General features: G+C 42.1%; 1 protein-coding gene across 5 annotated transcripts; it reads left to right on the forward strand.

The window, feature by feature from the left end:
- Positions 1 to 96: 96 nt before the first annotated feature.
- cyp11c1 (cytochrome P450, family 11, subfamily C, polypeptide 1) lies at positions 97 to 13,912 on the forward strand. Of its 5 annotated transcripts, XM_081696223.1 has the most exons (11): positions 97 to 2,888; positions 3,108 to 3,177; positions 5,446 to 5,644; positions 6,139 to 6,294; positions 7,458 to 7,672; positions 8,155 to 8,358; positions 8,551 to 8,780; positions 9,058 to 9,224; positions 9,401 to 9,479; positions 9,966 to 10,205; positions 10,391 to 13,912. In XM_081696223.1, the coding sequence occupies exons 2-11, from the start codon at positions 3,165 to 3,167 to the stop codon at positions 10,529 to 10,531; spliced, it is 1,644 nt and encodes a 547-aa protein (XP_081552349.1). In that variant the 5' UTR covers positions 97 to 2,888; positions 3,108 to 3,164; the 3' UTR covers positions 10,532 to 13,912. The 5 variants fall into 5 exon arrangements, with proteins under 5 accessions (XP_081552349.1, XP_026861730.2, XP_081552347.1 ...); XM_027005929.3 differs by having other exon boundaries at positions 97 to 3,177; XM_081696221.1 differs by lacking the exons at positions 97 to 2,888; positions 3,108 to 3,177 and having other exon boundaries at positions 4,292 to 5,644; positions 7,458 to 7,606.
- Positions 13,913 to 15,142: the final 1,230 nt, after the last annotated feature.

The raw sequence follows: 15,142 nt of genomic DNA on the forward strand, positions 1-15,142 counted from the left end.
TTTGTTTTAAAGACCAACATAGCCTTCAGGTTCAGGTTACCTGTGTTAGTCTTTTTGAGTATGAATGTGACACTCAGTGAGTGGGTGCAAATAAGAGTGTGTGACTGGTCCATCTGTTGCTGAGCACTACTTGTTAACGTCCAGCCATACATCGATAGTCAGTTTCTGACTATAGGGCCGTAGTTGACTGGGTGTTTGGGATGAGGGCTTCTCTCTACCTAGCAGTGACACTAACACGTAAAGTGTCCCGACAACACGGCTGTGCCTCATATGGTTGTGAGCTTGTGTATGGCAACAGATGGGCTTGAGTAACTGACACTTATAATACATATAAAATGAACCTGGAATAAGATAAATTAGTAAGGTGTGTGTCAGCTAGATATCTTTTGCTGTCTTTTGAGGTGTTTAATCTCTTAACTCTGAGGTCAGTATTGATGTCCACCCCTCAACCCTTAGTGGTTCTTTCACATGCTCCCTGCCAGCTGGTCACTCAAAGATCCCCAATGATGTCTGCTGCGCTTTTCGCTCTGCTTATCTCTGTCTTCATCTCTTCCTCTGATTTAGTTTCATCCTTTCTCCTTCTCTCACTTTGTGCTTCCTTCAGTGTCTGCAGTGTGTGCTGTGCCCTAATTTGTGTCTTTTTAGGTAATTAATGGTGTTCTTACCTGTTGGACACATCAAGGCTGTTCCAGCAGGGTCACTGATAACAGCCTCATGCATGGAGATGCCCCCCAACTCCCCCTCTCTCTGTTCTTCACCTTTACTGAGTTTAGTCTCTCTGCCTCTTCATTTCATTTTTCTTCACGTTAACAGGAGACAAGCATTCTACACTGGCCCTGTCCATCCAGTGTCCATAAATCTCCTCTCACGCTCTGCAGTGTGGTGCTCACAGGCAGAAACAAGTGTTTTTATTTTTAGTCACTGGACATTGTTGCTCTGAAGCATTAAGACTCAGGCCTTGTCCACAATACCATGGATCCGTTTAAAAATGCATGTTTCTTATTCTCTCCTAGTGGACTATAGATGCACTAACACTAGATCTTCAGTGAACTCTGGTGTATGATCTGCTCTACAGAGGAGTTTGACCCACTGACCTCAGATTAGAAATGTATATATTTCTCTCACTCTGTCGCTCTCGCGCTCTCACTCTAGCCATCTCTCACTCTTTCACTCATGTGTACACTCTCTACGTCTCACTTTCACTCTCACTTTTGCTATTGTTCACTTCACTCTCGGTTTCTCAATCTACTCTGCCTTTCGGTGGTGTATCCACACTTCTCATATACGCATGGAGAGTGATACGTGCACACTTCTTATATATGCAGGTAGAGTGTGACACGTGCACACACTTCTCAAATATGCATGTAGTGTGTGAGATGTGCACACACACACATCCAAGCAATCCTCCTCTGGGTGATAACGGTCACCACAATAGTAACAATAAAGAGCAAAGTAAGAAATGAGAGGGAATGTCTGGTCCAGTTTTCTAGAGGTCCTAGTCTGGTCCCGAGGGTGTGCACATGTCCAAAACTCCTCCCGCAAGAGAACGTCCATCAATAGCAACAGAGAAGTAGTTGGCTAGGTGGAGGTGTGGAGGGCTACAGCACGGGACATTGGGGGGTGGTGAGAGTAGCCATGGCAGCTGAGATGGGTTGAAGCTCAGTAACATCATGATGTCAGGGGTAGGTGTACCTCAGCAGAAAAAGAGACTAGATTATTAGGCATTTGCAGGTATGAGGGTTTGTAAATTAGGGGACTATAATGTGCAAAGATCTAGCTATGGCAGCACAGCTAAAAGGAAAAAGCCAGAAGGAACCACAGGCAATAGGGCACCCTGGAACATCAGGAATCTGATGCTCTCAGTCAACAAACTTGAGTGACAAAAGAGAGGTGTGACAGTGTCATAATATCCCAGGTTACCATAACTCTCAATGCCCATGGACACCCAGATCTACACCTTTACCTAAAGGAAGTATTTAATAAAATGCCTGACTGTACAGCTAGGTTTTCAGCCTAGCCTTAAATATCTAAACTGCGTCTAAATCTCAAACATTTACAGAAAGGTTATTCCATAGTGTTGGAGCTTTATAGGAAAAGCCCCCTGTGCCTCCCTGTGGTAGATATTCTTGGTACTAGTAAAGAGCCTGCACCTTTTGATCTAAGCAGACGTGGTGGGTCATAATGCACTAGGAGTTTGCTAAGGTACTATGGGGAAAGCCATTAGAAGTATTTTATAATCAAAACAACATTTTTACTTGGGGCCAATATAAAGTAGCTAAGACAGAAATGATGTGATCAAACTTTCTTGTTCTAGTAAGATCTCTGCCATTTAGTAATCCTAGCTTTAAATCAAAGGTGCAGGCAGTATTCTGTGAGTCACTTATTTTAATACTAATTAGGTTAAGAAATGAGTTTCTTGGTTTTCTGTATTTCTGCTTAGCTCGGGGAACAGACACACTGCCAATATGGACCCTTGGGTGAACCTTGGGTCTCATAGCAATCAGCAGATGGTTGGCGTAGCCTCTTTGATGCGCCCTCCCTGGATACCATCCCACCTTAAAAGGCCAGGCTTGCCCTCGAATGTGATCCAATTATCTATGAACCCCACATTGTTTAGATCCTACTGTTGTTAATGGTAGTCTTTAAAAACTTATGATCTACATTTTTAATGTTTGATGGTAATTGTACTATTTCCAAATACTTATAGGTTTTTACTATGCCAGAAACAGCTGAAGAATTTTAAATCAATCTCTCTCTCTCTCTCGGTGAGACACTCTTAACTGGGATGCCTAACTAGTCTGTGTAGCTGGGGGAACTTCCTGAGTATGAAGAATGCAGAGTGAGCACCCAAGAGAGCTCATTTCAGGAGGAAATACCAGCTCTCCCTGGTTATACACACATGCACACACTCACATGCGCACACGGTCTGATTATTGCATTACTGCGTAATATGATAGAATAATTCCATTCATTCTTATGGATGTTAACCTTTGTGCTTGGTGTGAGGACATATTCACCAGAGGCTCACACCTTTCCTTTCATATATTGCTAGTTTGTCCTGTCTTGCTTTCATACTAAATTTCTACACTTTCCCATTTCCTACCCAGAATATCACACACCAGCAGGCTGAGAGCTGTAGGTGGGAAGGTGGCTGTCTCCTGCAAATGAGCCAAGATGGTACAAACAAATTTATTTCTATAGCACTTTTTACAACAGCCGTTGTCACAAAGCAGCTTTATAAATGCTCAAGTCCAAGCCCCCAGTAATCAAGACAAGGGGGGACAGTGGCAAGGAAAAACTCCCTAAAGCATAGTGTCAGATGGTACAGTCTGAAGTCCCAGCTAAAGATGAGAGCTGTAAGCTGTGTGTTCTTAGGCTGCAACATGGGCCTGTTGCCAGGATGCACAATCATACAGAACAGAGCAAAGTCATGTAACAGCTCAGTGCACTCAACATACAGCCCCCCAGCCCTTGCTCCACCCTCCCTCCCTCTCTCTCTCCTTCCCCCCTCTCTCTCTCATCCACCCTTCCTCCCTCTCTCTCATCCACCCTTCCTCCCTCTCTCTCTCCCCCTCCCTCCCTCTCTCTCTCTCTCCTTCCCCCCGCTCTCTCTCATCCACCCTTCCTCTCTCTCTCTCTCCTTCCCCCCTCTCTCTCTCATCCACCCTTCCTCCCTCTCTCTCTCTCTTGCTCTCTCCCCCCTCCCTCCCTCTCTGTTCCACTCTCTCTCCCTTCCTCCCTCTCTCTCTCCTTCCCCCTCTCTCTCTCATCCACCCTTCCTCTCTCTCTCTCTCTCTCTCTCTCTCTCCCCCCTCCCTCCCTCCCTCTCTGTTCCACTCTCTCTCCCTTCCTCGCTCTCTCTCTCTCTCTCTCTCTCTCTGACTCTCTCTGCCACAGGGCTGATATGTTAACTGTGTGGAACATGTAATCCTGCACCCTTTCCTGGGTGTATATGGTGAGACTTTGCAGGCCCCTTCATTCAGACAGATAAGATTTCTCTCCCGATTAATGGCTTCTATCTGACATTACAAATATTTTGTTCATGCTCACATTAGTTGCTGGTTAAATCTTATACCTGTGGAGTTTAGAAGGAGCTTTGAAGCATTTCTAACTTGAATATTCATCGTATAAAACACAAACACACACATGCATGTAGAGTCATGTGGGCATCAGTCAACTATTTCATCTTTTGTCATTTTGTGTCATGTTTTTTTTATTTCATGAGATATTTGTAGCTGTGGCATAGTTTGTTCTGTGATGGACCATTTAGGTTATAACAGTAAGTCTTATCATGAGCTCTAGGGCACTGGGGCTGCAGAAATGCCCTTGTGTATGTGTGTGTGTGTGTGTGTGTGTGTGTGTGTGTGTGTGTGTGTGTGTGTGTGTGTGTGTGTGTGTGTGTGTGTGTGTGTGTGTGTGTGTGTGTGTGTGTGTGTGTGTGTGTGTGTGTAGAATTGTCCTGTTGTGTGTCCTGATCCACATCGTAGAAGCACAGCTGGTCTTCAATCATTCAAAGTTCACACACGTCACCCTGTTGTTGCACTCCCTTCACTGGCTTCCAGTTGCTGCCTGCATCAAATTGAAAACCTTGACATTCCCTTACAAAGCCAAAATTGACCAGCCCCTCCATACTTAATGACAACTGTAAAAGCCCGATCTGTACTTTGTGTACTTCGAACCTCAAGTCCAACTCTGCTTGAAATGCCATCATTCATAGAAGACATGCGTAGGGCATCTTCTATGTCCTAGCTCCCAGATGGTGCAACGGACTTCTACTGGCTGTCCAAATAGCAGTGTGCTTTTATATATAGTACAGATTTTATATTTGCATTTCACCTGTCTTGTTTGGTATTAGCAGTAGAACTGTGCTGTATTCTATAGCACGGTTAGGGTTTGTGACTGGTATTGTATTGTATCGTGTCTCTCAGTGCAAGTATCAGCACTGACACGTTTCTGGCAGTATCTCGGTTAAGGGTATTTTTAGACTCTACCCTATTTGTACTAGATGAGGGTACTTTTCTGAGTAGACAATAAAAGCACTTTTGTAAATTGCTCTGGATAAGAGCATTTTGCTAAATGTTAGTGTAAATCCATGTGTGAGTGGGAGTGTGTATGTGAGCGTATTGTGTGTGTGTGTGTGTGTGTGTGTGTGTGTGTGTGTGTGAGAGGGAGTTCTCTGTGGAACAGAATGACTTTGAGAGCTGTTGTGCTTTTCTTGAACTTTAACCTTCTATTACTATAAATCTAGAATCCTGTCAGACAAACGATAGTCTGGGTGGAGTGAGGAATGAACAACAGCAGATGTACAGCTCAGGGTTCAGAGTGATGGGTGACTGAGAGACTGAAAGAGAGAGAATATGCTTACAGTTGGGCCAGTGGTGTCTCCTGCAGTGAGCAGAGCCCTGTTTTCCTCCAGAGTGAACAGAGCCCTATCCGTGTCTACAGGGTTGCCAGGTGACACAGGAATGAGGGCCAGCGTACAGGGGGGCGCTGGGGGCAGTGGTGCTGTGCGTGGCTTCCAGGAGATTCCCCATACAGGTAGCAACGGCTGGATCAACCTGCTCCGCTTCTGGAGGGAGGGAACCTTCAACCAATTACACAAACACATGGAGAAAACCTTCAACATGCTCGGACCCATCTACAGGTACCAGAACCCAGAGCTAACCCAAACCCATCTACAGGTACCAGACCCTAACACTAACCCAGACCCATCTACATGTACCACAACCCAACACTAACTAAACAGTTCTTGGTTGGTTCTCAGCTTAAGGCTTGGGACTCCTGGGAAGATAAATGAAGTCTCACTCTCTTATTATCTGCCTGCCACACCATGATTGTAGATCTGTTCTTTTTAATTGCTCCTTTGTCTCTATTGATAAACTATAACTGTTTATCAGCAAGGTGCTACATTGTGGTCCAAGTCATAACATTGATACAGAACATTGATTAAGCCAGTGGAAACTGAGTCATTGCTGTTATTGCACAAATCTTAATGTAATGGAGAAGATTGGAGAAACACTGAGGAGATGACACTGCAGACTGCATGTAATATGTAATGGCCATTTTCCTCTCTATCCCTTCCTCTCTCTCTCTCTCTCTCTCTCTCTCTCTTTCCCTGCCCCCCCCCTCCTCTCCCAGGCAGTATCTGGGTTCTCAGAGCAGTGTTAATATCTTGTTACCAGGCGATATTGGGGAACTATTTCGCTCCGAGGGTTTGCACCCGCGCCGTATGACCCTACAGCCATGGGCTACACACAGAGAGACCCGCAAACACAGCAAAGGAGTCTTCCTGAAGTCAGTGTGTGTGTGTGTGTGTGTGGGGGGGGGGGGGGTATAAACACCAAAAGCACATTCCTAGTTTTTTGGTACACGCTTATTTCTAGGGTTAGGGTTCTAGCACATAAGTGCAGTGCTGTTCGTAAGGGCATAACTTTATATGTTATTAATTACATTAAACACAAGTAAAGTAATTTACAGGTTATGCTGAAGTTAAAATCTGCCAGAATGTATATTGTATCTCCTGAGACTTTGTAAGATGGTGTGTTCTGGGTTGTGTAGTATAGTGAGTAACAGCACTGTCTCTCCTGTAGGGGACTAGGGTTCACTCCCCATCTAGGCAGCCACTCTCTGCTATAATAAGACTCCTAACAATATACTTGCCTGCCTCTGTAGTCTGCCAAATGTGTAAAATCTAAATATTCTGCAGTAGTGATCTGTCTTTGTGAGCAGTGCATTAAGCAGTGTAGGTCAGGGAAGAGAGAACCTAATCAAACAGAAAATAATGATATACATGTCTGAGTTACCTTGATGATGTCACTTAGCTTCTGTATGGTCTGTCCTTTAAATGGCACCCCACATGGTCCAAACTTGTTAGATATTGCCCAGCTTGTTTAAGAGTATACTGTGATATATTTATCTGTTTTTCATGTGCTCAAGTTTTGAGGTTTAGTTTAATACATTTGTTTTTTCTCTTTTTTTAAAATTCTCTGGTGTTGTGTATAGATTCCCAAGGATATATAAGGATTTTACCATAAATAGTTAATTCTCTATGCCTGTGCTTCACAGAATATCAATGATTTTAACAGCCATAACCTTTTTTCCCCCAAAATGTTTTAAAATATTATTATTATTATTATTATAAATATTATTATATTAATGGCTGCACCCATAAGCAGGGTCACACATTATTTTTTCCATAATTTCTTTCTGTTGATTACTTTGAAATTGAGAAAAATGTTTGTGTGTGTGTGTGTGTGTGTGTGTGTGTGTGTGTGTGTGTGTGTGTGTGTGTGTGTGTGTGTGTGCGCGTGCGTACATATATGGGCATATATGCCTGTATACACGTGTGTGTGTGTGTGTGTGTGTGTGTGTGCATGCATGCGTGTGCATTTATTTGTGCATGGTCATGTTTTTGTGTGCGTGTGTTTGTGAGTGTGTGTGTGTGTGCATGTGTGCAGGAATGGAGCTGAATGGAGAGCTGACAGGCTGCTGCTGAACCGGGAGGTGATGTTGAGTTCGGCTGTGCAGCGGTTTCTGCCCCTGCTGGATGAAGTAGCGCGAGATTTCTGTCATTTACTGCACCGCAAAATCCAAATGGATGGGCACGGTGAGAACGAGCATCGCAGCCTGACCCTTGACCCCAGTCCTGACCTCTTCCGCTTTGCTCTGGAAGGTGAATGTTTCTGCTGTTTTAACCCTGAGTCTAGTGAAGCCATTCAGCTCAGCTCAGGTAGTTTAACTCAGTAGCACTTAACAACAGAGTGTCTCATAGCAGCAGGAAAGAGCCCCAAACCCCATAATGATCATTACCCTTATCAATCAACCAATCAATCAAGAATATTACCCTTATCAATCAATCAATCAATTAATCAATCATGAAGATCATTATCCTTATCAATCAAGACAATGAATCAATCATCATTATCATCTGCTGGCACCTCTGTAGTTTGTTGTTTTTTCCATTTCTCTCTCCTGACAACCTGTTTGTTCTTATTTACTGCCAGTGAAGCCACATCAGCAGAGAGGAGAAGGAAAGGGTTAAACACTGTTGGTAGATCAGACAAAGGGTTAAATACTGCTTGTTGTTGTGAGCTTTGTGAGTCTGTTTACATTTAGGAGCACTTCAGTTCCACGTCCTCTGTCGTCTCTCTCTAGCCAGCTGTTATGTCCTGTATGGTGAACGCATCGGTCTGTTCTCGTCCAACCCTTCCTGGGAATCTGAGCGCTTTATCTGGGCAGTAGAACGCATGCTGGCCACAACTCCGCCCCTCCTCTATCTGCCACCTCGACTCCTGCGCCGTCTACATGTCCCCCTGTGGACCCAACACGCTACTGCATGGGACCACATCTTCAGCCATGGTGTGCAATTTCACACCCTGACGTCTTACCTTTCTGTAAATGAGAATTCTGTATATACATTGCATGATCACTCATGTACATAAACACTCTGCACACAGTCTCTCTGTAAATAATCACACCATCCATAGTCCCTAATGTACATAATCACTCAATACATCATCAGTCTGTCCGTCTCTATATCTGTGTGTTTAGCGGAAGCTCGAATCCAGAGGGGCTACCAGCGCTTACAGGCTGAGAGTAGTGGTACCGGCCGGACAGTACATGATTCACGGGGCCAGTTTCCAGGTGGTACTGGTGGGTCAGTACCTGGTTCAGGATGCCAGTTTCCAGGTGTTCTGGGACAGCTGATAGAGAGGGGGGAATTACCTCTGAATCTGATCAGAGCAAATCTTACCGAGCTGATGGCTGGTGGGGTCGACACAGTGAGTCAAACGTAATGCTTAGAACAATTAGAACAAATATTTATTAGATTAATTATTATAGTGTATTGAAATGGATTATAATTATTCAGCTTTTTTGTTTTATGAATTTTGCAGAATATTGTTTAAGAGAAAAAGACCTCAGAATATAAATGTTATCTCCTCATTTTCACGTTCTCCCCTCCATATCGCTTCTGCTTTTTCTCTCTTTCCTCTGTCCTCCACTTATTCTCTCTCCACTCCGTCTGTCTGTCTGTCTGTCCATCTGTGTGTCTCTCAGACAGCAGTTCCTTTGCAGTTTGCCTTGTTTGAGTTGGCTCGGAACCCTGGAGTCCAGGAGAAAGTACGCAAACAAGTAAAGGACTCATGGTTACAGGCAGCAGGCAATCCCCAGAAGGCCCTGCAGGGGGCGCCACTGCTCAAAGGAACAATGAAGGAAACTCTGAGGTGGGACATAGAAACTAGAGCGAAATCATACAAAAGTGATTATTTGTTTTCAGTATCTGTTTTACTGTGAGTCTAATTAAATACTTTCTGAAAATATTAAAAAGTTCCATGTATGGTAAGCTTCTATTGTGATATTTTAAAGTGAATTTTGTTACAGTATGTGTTGTTTGCTGTAGACTATATCCAGTGGGGATCACAGTACAGAGGTATCCTATTCGAGACATTGTGCTGCAGAATTATCGCATACCTGCTGGGGTGAGAACACACAACTCACTAGTGTCCAAACCAAATACCGGACAACACAGTGCTGGCGTCTTAGCTACTAGAATATCTTTTATTCTCCCTCACACACACTCATTATGCCCTCATCTTTCTCTCTCGCTCTCTCTCTCTGTCTCTCTCTCTGTCTGTCTGTCTGTCTGTCTGGATCTCAAAGTAAACTCCTGACAGACCTCCTCAGTGTAATGGACAGACTGTTGTGATTCAAGATCTCAATGTAATAGACAGATTAACATGAATCTAGATGTGGAATTGTGGTGAAACCTGAAGAGGAGTGATGAGCATGATTCTGTAATATTAGCATCCACCTGTTTGGCCCATGTATCACCTCACTGGGGAACGTGTATGAGGTCATAGATGACTCTTCAGGAATCTAATCTAATCCAATATGTGATGTTAACTAGATGCAGGTATGTGTAGTGAAACTATGATAAGTTTGCCAGTCTCTGTTTTCCCCTGCAGACCCTGGTGCAGGCATGTCTGTATCCTCTGGGTCGGAGCCAAGATGTGTTTCAGAACCCAGAGTGCTTTGACCCCTCCCGCTGGGGTGGAGCTGAGGCAGGAAGGGGGCGGAGCATTGAGGATAGCAGCATGGAGAGAGGCTCGGGGGCGGGCTTCCGGTCCTTGGCATTCGGATTCGGGGCGAGGCAGTGTGTCGGGAGGAGGATCGCCGAGAGTGAGATACAACTGCTGCTTCTGCATGTGAGGAGAACAGGGGTCAAGGGTCAGACATCAGGAAGGAGCATGAGAGGAAGATGATAAATCTCTAAAAAATTATGAAAGAAGAAGCTAGAGGAAACGGATAAAATTGAATGAAGTCACCAGTGTATTATCAGACCTAGTAGAGGACTGTGCCTCATCCATGCTTGTGTATGTGTGTTTTGCAGATTTTGAGGAATTTTCATTTGGAAGTTTCATCAAAAGAAGACATCAACACCAAATACACACTCATCCTCCAACCAGAGTCTCCACCCACAATAACCTTTACCACACTCTTATCCTCCAATCAGACTCTTTGCCCACAATAACCTTTACCACACTTATTCTCCAATCAGTTACCTCCCAGAATAACCCAAAATAATCCCACAATAATACAAATTTTAGCAAAATTCTGCTCCACCTTAATCTGAACTACCTTCATCAACATTACCTTAAAAGCTGCTAATTTAAACACTGACAACTGAAGAAATCTACCATTTCTCATTTTCAACCATTGTTTAGAAATAGAAATAAATTAATTTTGTAGTTTTATTTTACACAGTGGTATTCAGACCCCACGGGCTGTGCTGTGTATACATCTGAAATGCCTTTACCTAGAAATGAACCTACATCACCTAGAAATGAACCTACGTCACCTGTACCATATTGCCTACATCATCTATAAACGAACCTACATCACCTGTACCATATCGCCTACATCATCTATAAACGAACCTACATCACCTGTACCTCAATGCCTATATCATCTATAAATGAACCTACATCACCTGTACCATATCGCCTACATCATCTATGAATGAACCTACATCACCTGTACCTTAATGGCTATATCATCTATAAACAAACCTACATCACTTGTACCATATCACCTACATCAAAGGTCAAAGCCAGATCCGTACTTTGAGTACTTCGAACCTCAAGTACGGCTTGGCTTGAAACACTATTCTTCAAGTCTTATGGAAGACAAGCATGGAGACTATTTTCTGTCCCGGCTCCCAGATGGTGGAACGAACTTCCACTGGCTGTCCGGACAGCAGAGTCCCTTGCACTCTTCGAAGGCAATTGTGGAATATTTAAAGGACCACTGACCCTCCTCCTATGTTTGCTAATTGAAACTAGTACTTATTTATTGTTTATTGCACTGATGTTGTCTAACAAACTCCAGTACTTGTTGTTTATTGCACGTATCATTGTTTAAGACAGACCTTAAGTATTTTGCACTTCTAGGCCTCAGCACTGATCTCTGTATTTCAACAGTATTCTAGTTCATTGGTATCTTGGACTCTAACCTACTGTACTGGCTAGGATGTATTTTATGCATAAATTACAAAGCCCTTTTGTAAGTTGCTAAATACCGTAAATGTACATTTAAATAACTCAACATAAAGCCTTTTACTACTACCTAACCAGATTGTGGATCACATTAGGAGGTAGAATTATAGTCAGAGGTAAAATAACAATTAGTAGGTTACTTTTAAAATGCATTTTACTACAGATTACAGAATCCAGAATACATGCTATTTAATGTGATTTAAATGTAATCAATCAAGAATTGGAATTACTTGACAATGTTGAAGTATTTCAAAATATTGACTGGTTACAAATGTTTTATGTAACTTTCCCACCACTGCAGGTATTAATCTGAATCTCTCAGGATGAAGGCACACATACTAGTGAAAAATCAGTAAAACTTAAAATGTCAAACTCATTTTTATACCAAATCAATTTTGTAATCTTATTACTTTCTCTAGAGTCGTGTTGCCTGGACCTTGCTGATAGATCATTTAGTTTTAAATCATTTATCATACAGGTATGAGTGCTGCACAGAGAGCCGCTTTTGTTGTTTATGGTGTATGTGCTCTAGAGATGTGGAGTCAGCTCAGAATGATATTCTGTGGAAACCTGATGGCATTTTAAAAGCACAGTGTCTCGTACATGCTACATCTGTAGGCAAACTACTTTGTTGTATAAGTGACTTCACTGTGTCAAGTGTAAATATGACACTGTTGCTGAGGGACACTTATTACTCGAGTCTCGGACTGAATGAAGTGCCTATTACTGCCTAGGAAAGGTGTTTTTATTTGTTTGTCATTCATTTGTTTATGAGCAGCATTGTCCAGTGTGGCCCAGGCAGGATAGCTTCCCTTATTGTCTGTCTCCTCCCATGTTTCTTCCTTCACCCTCTCAGGGAGGTCATCTGTGGTATGTGTTGTGTGTACTGTGTTTTATGCACCAGCAAAAGACATAAAGCTGCATATGGATTCAAGCATAAAGGATACAATTATATTATTAAAATTAAAACAACAGGAAATAAATTAATAATGACTAGAATCATTTGTAGTTGCACATGCAGTGTTTAGGAAGAGTAATGTTTGTTTGAAACTAGTACGTGGCCACAAATGTAGACAAGCACACACAAAAGCTTTTGCAGAAGTCATATGTAGAGAGGATCCAGGTCCTAACCTCTTATGAGCAAACCAAGGGGACCATGGCAAGGACAGACTCCCTGAGAACATGAAGAAGAAACCTTCATAGAAACCACTACTCTGAAGAGGACCCCATCCTCCTCTGATCAACACTGCATGACAAACTTTGCTTTATGTTTTTTTAAATTAAATAATTCAATTTTTAAGTTTTTACTATTAAATAGTATCTTATAATCCTTAAGAAATTACTAACAAATATTTGGCAGACTTACTCAGTTATTCGTGAGAACCAGTTCAGAGTCCACACAGTAAACACAAAACACAGTCTAGCAGGAGCAGTGGTGGTGATGGGCTGTTCAGTCAAGTCTCCATGGCAACCAGGAAGCGTTTTTGATCTCTTCAGGAGAGCACTTGGAACATGCCAAAGAGCCAATCAGGTGCAAGGTCCATGGTGGTCAGGTTAGTCTGATGGATGTGAAGACAAGCCAATCAGATACAGCTGAAGAGTGGTCAGGACATTTATGCAGGAAGTCTCCTTCAGGTCAAGCATGCATCAGCACCAGAAAATAAAAGGGCAGATATACAGCTCAGCAGAGAAAAGAAAAATCTTGTTAGCTCTGATAGGAATACACTGGACAGGAATATAAGTGGATTTAGTTTGCACTATTAGTTAGTTCTATTATATGTGTGAATTTTCTTCCAACCACATGGGCTGTCATTAGCGCAAGCCAGTAGGCACTGAAACTACTAGCACCAGGTACCTTTTTTCAGTATATGATCTGATCATTAACATAGCCCATTTTTAGGAAAGGCAGGCCATTGCATACAGGAGGAAATACCTTCCTAACCCCTAACCCTTCCTTGGTATGTTGGTCATAGGTTTAGCCTGAGGGTTTTCTGATCTTTAGTGGGAAACTTTATACAATGAAATGTCCATAAGATGGCACTAAAACTCATAACTGTATCTTTACTGTTTCTTATGTCTTGTGTTGGTTGACTGTAGCCTGACTACCTTGTTCTTGATCTGAAACTCAGATATAAGAAAAATACCTAATTCAAATGACAGTTAAATGCCCTGAAGAGAAGTTTTTTTTAATTTGCTAATCTGATATATAGTATATTTTAAGTTCAGATGTTTTGGTTTTGATAGACAATTCCTATGTTATTAAATTCTTTAATATAAAGTATTTAAATCAATCTTGTCTGGTGTTGATGGTGAATGTAGCCTTTGTCAGTAAATAAACTTGTACATTATCTTTTTGTCACTGAATTCAGCCTGTTTGCTTCTGAGACAGTATGATTTGCTAATAAATTTGTATCTTGGTTTTTCCCTCCCTGTGGTGTCTGTTTTATGATTTTGTCCTCAATCTTAAATGTGGTTTATTATACAGAGAGCTATGGTTTGTGTTCTGATCTCTTATTACACAGATCAATGTTGCTCATATATATGTAGACTCAGGGTGGTGCATTTGTCTTCTAGCTAATCATTTACAGCAAATGTTAGTGGGTTCCAACAAACTAAAGACTTGTTAGGTATGGTAAATACCTAGGCTCATTCAGCAGGCTTCAGTTTATTAGTTCTACAGTAATCAGTGTATTGATGGTATACTAGGTTAGAGCTAGTAAATATTCATTATGGCAGGTAACAGGGGGCCTGATGTGGATGGCATGCTAGTCAGGTTTGGATTAGGATATCCAATTTATACATTTCATTGAGTATGCAGATATGTGTGTGTGTGTGTGTGTGTGTGTGTGTGTGTGTGTGTGTGTGTGTGTGTGTGTGTGTGTGTGTGCGCGCGCGCGTGTGTGTGTACCCTAGGTGATGATGCACAGAAAATTCAAAATGTGACCAAATCAAAAGCACCCCATAACTATGACAGTATCACAACACTTGCACAATAACTATCACAGTATTATATCACTACCACAGTAACTATCACAGTATTATATCACTAGCACAGGAAATATTGCAATATTATATCAATACCACAGGAACTATCACAATATTACCTCACTACCACAATAACTATCAACACAGTATTACATCAGTAACACATCTCTACCACAGTAACTATCACAGTATTACATCATTAGCACAGTAACTATCACAGCATTACATCACTACCACAGTAACTATCATAGTATTACATCACTACCACAGTAACGATCCACACAGTATTACATCAGTAACACATTTCTACCACAGCAACTATCACAGTGTTACATCACTTGCACAGTAACAGTGACTGGTAGTGTCACAACAGTAGCACAGTAACTATCAATATCACATCACTAGCATAGTGACTATCGCAGTATCACATCAGTAACATAGTAACTATCGCAGTATCACATCACTAACACAGTAACTATAAGTGTGGCAATGTTAGCACATCATTAGCACAGTAACAATCACAGTGTAACATCACTAGCTCTCTATCACAACATCATGTAACTACCATAGTATCTATCACAATTACACATCACTAGCACAGT

This window comes from Electrophorus electricus, chromosome 14 (assembly GCF_041902795.1).
Source record: "Electrophorus electricus isolate QZ-2024a chromosome 14, ASM4190279v1, whole genome shotgun sequence".
In the NCBI taxonomy this organism is placed as follows: Eukaryota; Metazoa; Chordata; class Actinopteri; order Gymnotiformes; family Gymnotidae; genus Electrophorus; species Electrophorus electricus.

Excerpts from the sequence above, each read along its gene's own strand:
- cyp11c1 (XM_081696220.1), top strand. The coding sequence starts at position 5,358 with ATGCTTACAGTTGGGCCAGTGGTGTCTCCTGCAGTGAGCAGAGCCCTG. Across the intron at positions 7,673-8,154 it reads CTTCCGCTTTGCTCTGGAAG|CCAGCTGTTATGTCCTGTAT; the intron begins GTGAATGTTTCT and ends GTCTCTCTCTAG. Across the intron at positions 10,206-10,390 it reads TACAACTGCTGCTTCTGCAT|ATTTTGAGGAATTTTCATTT; the intron begins GTGAGGAGAACA and ends TGTGTTTTGCAG.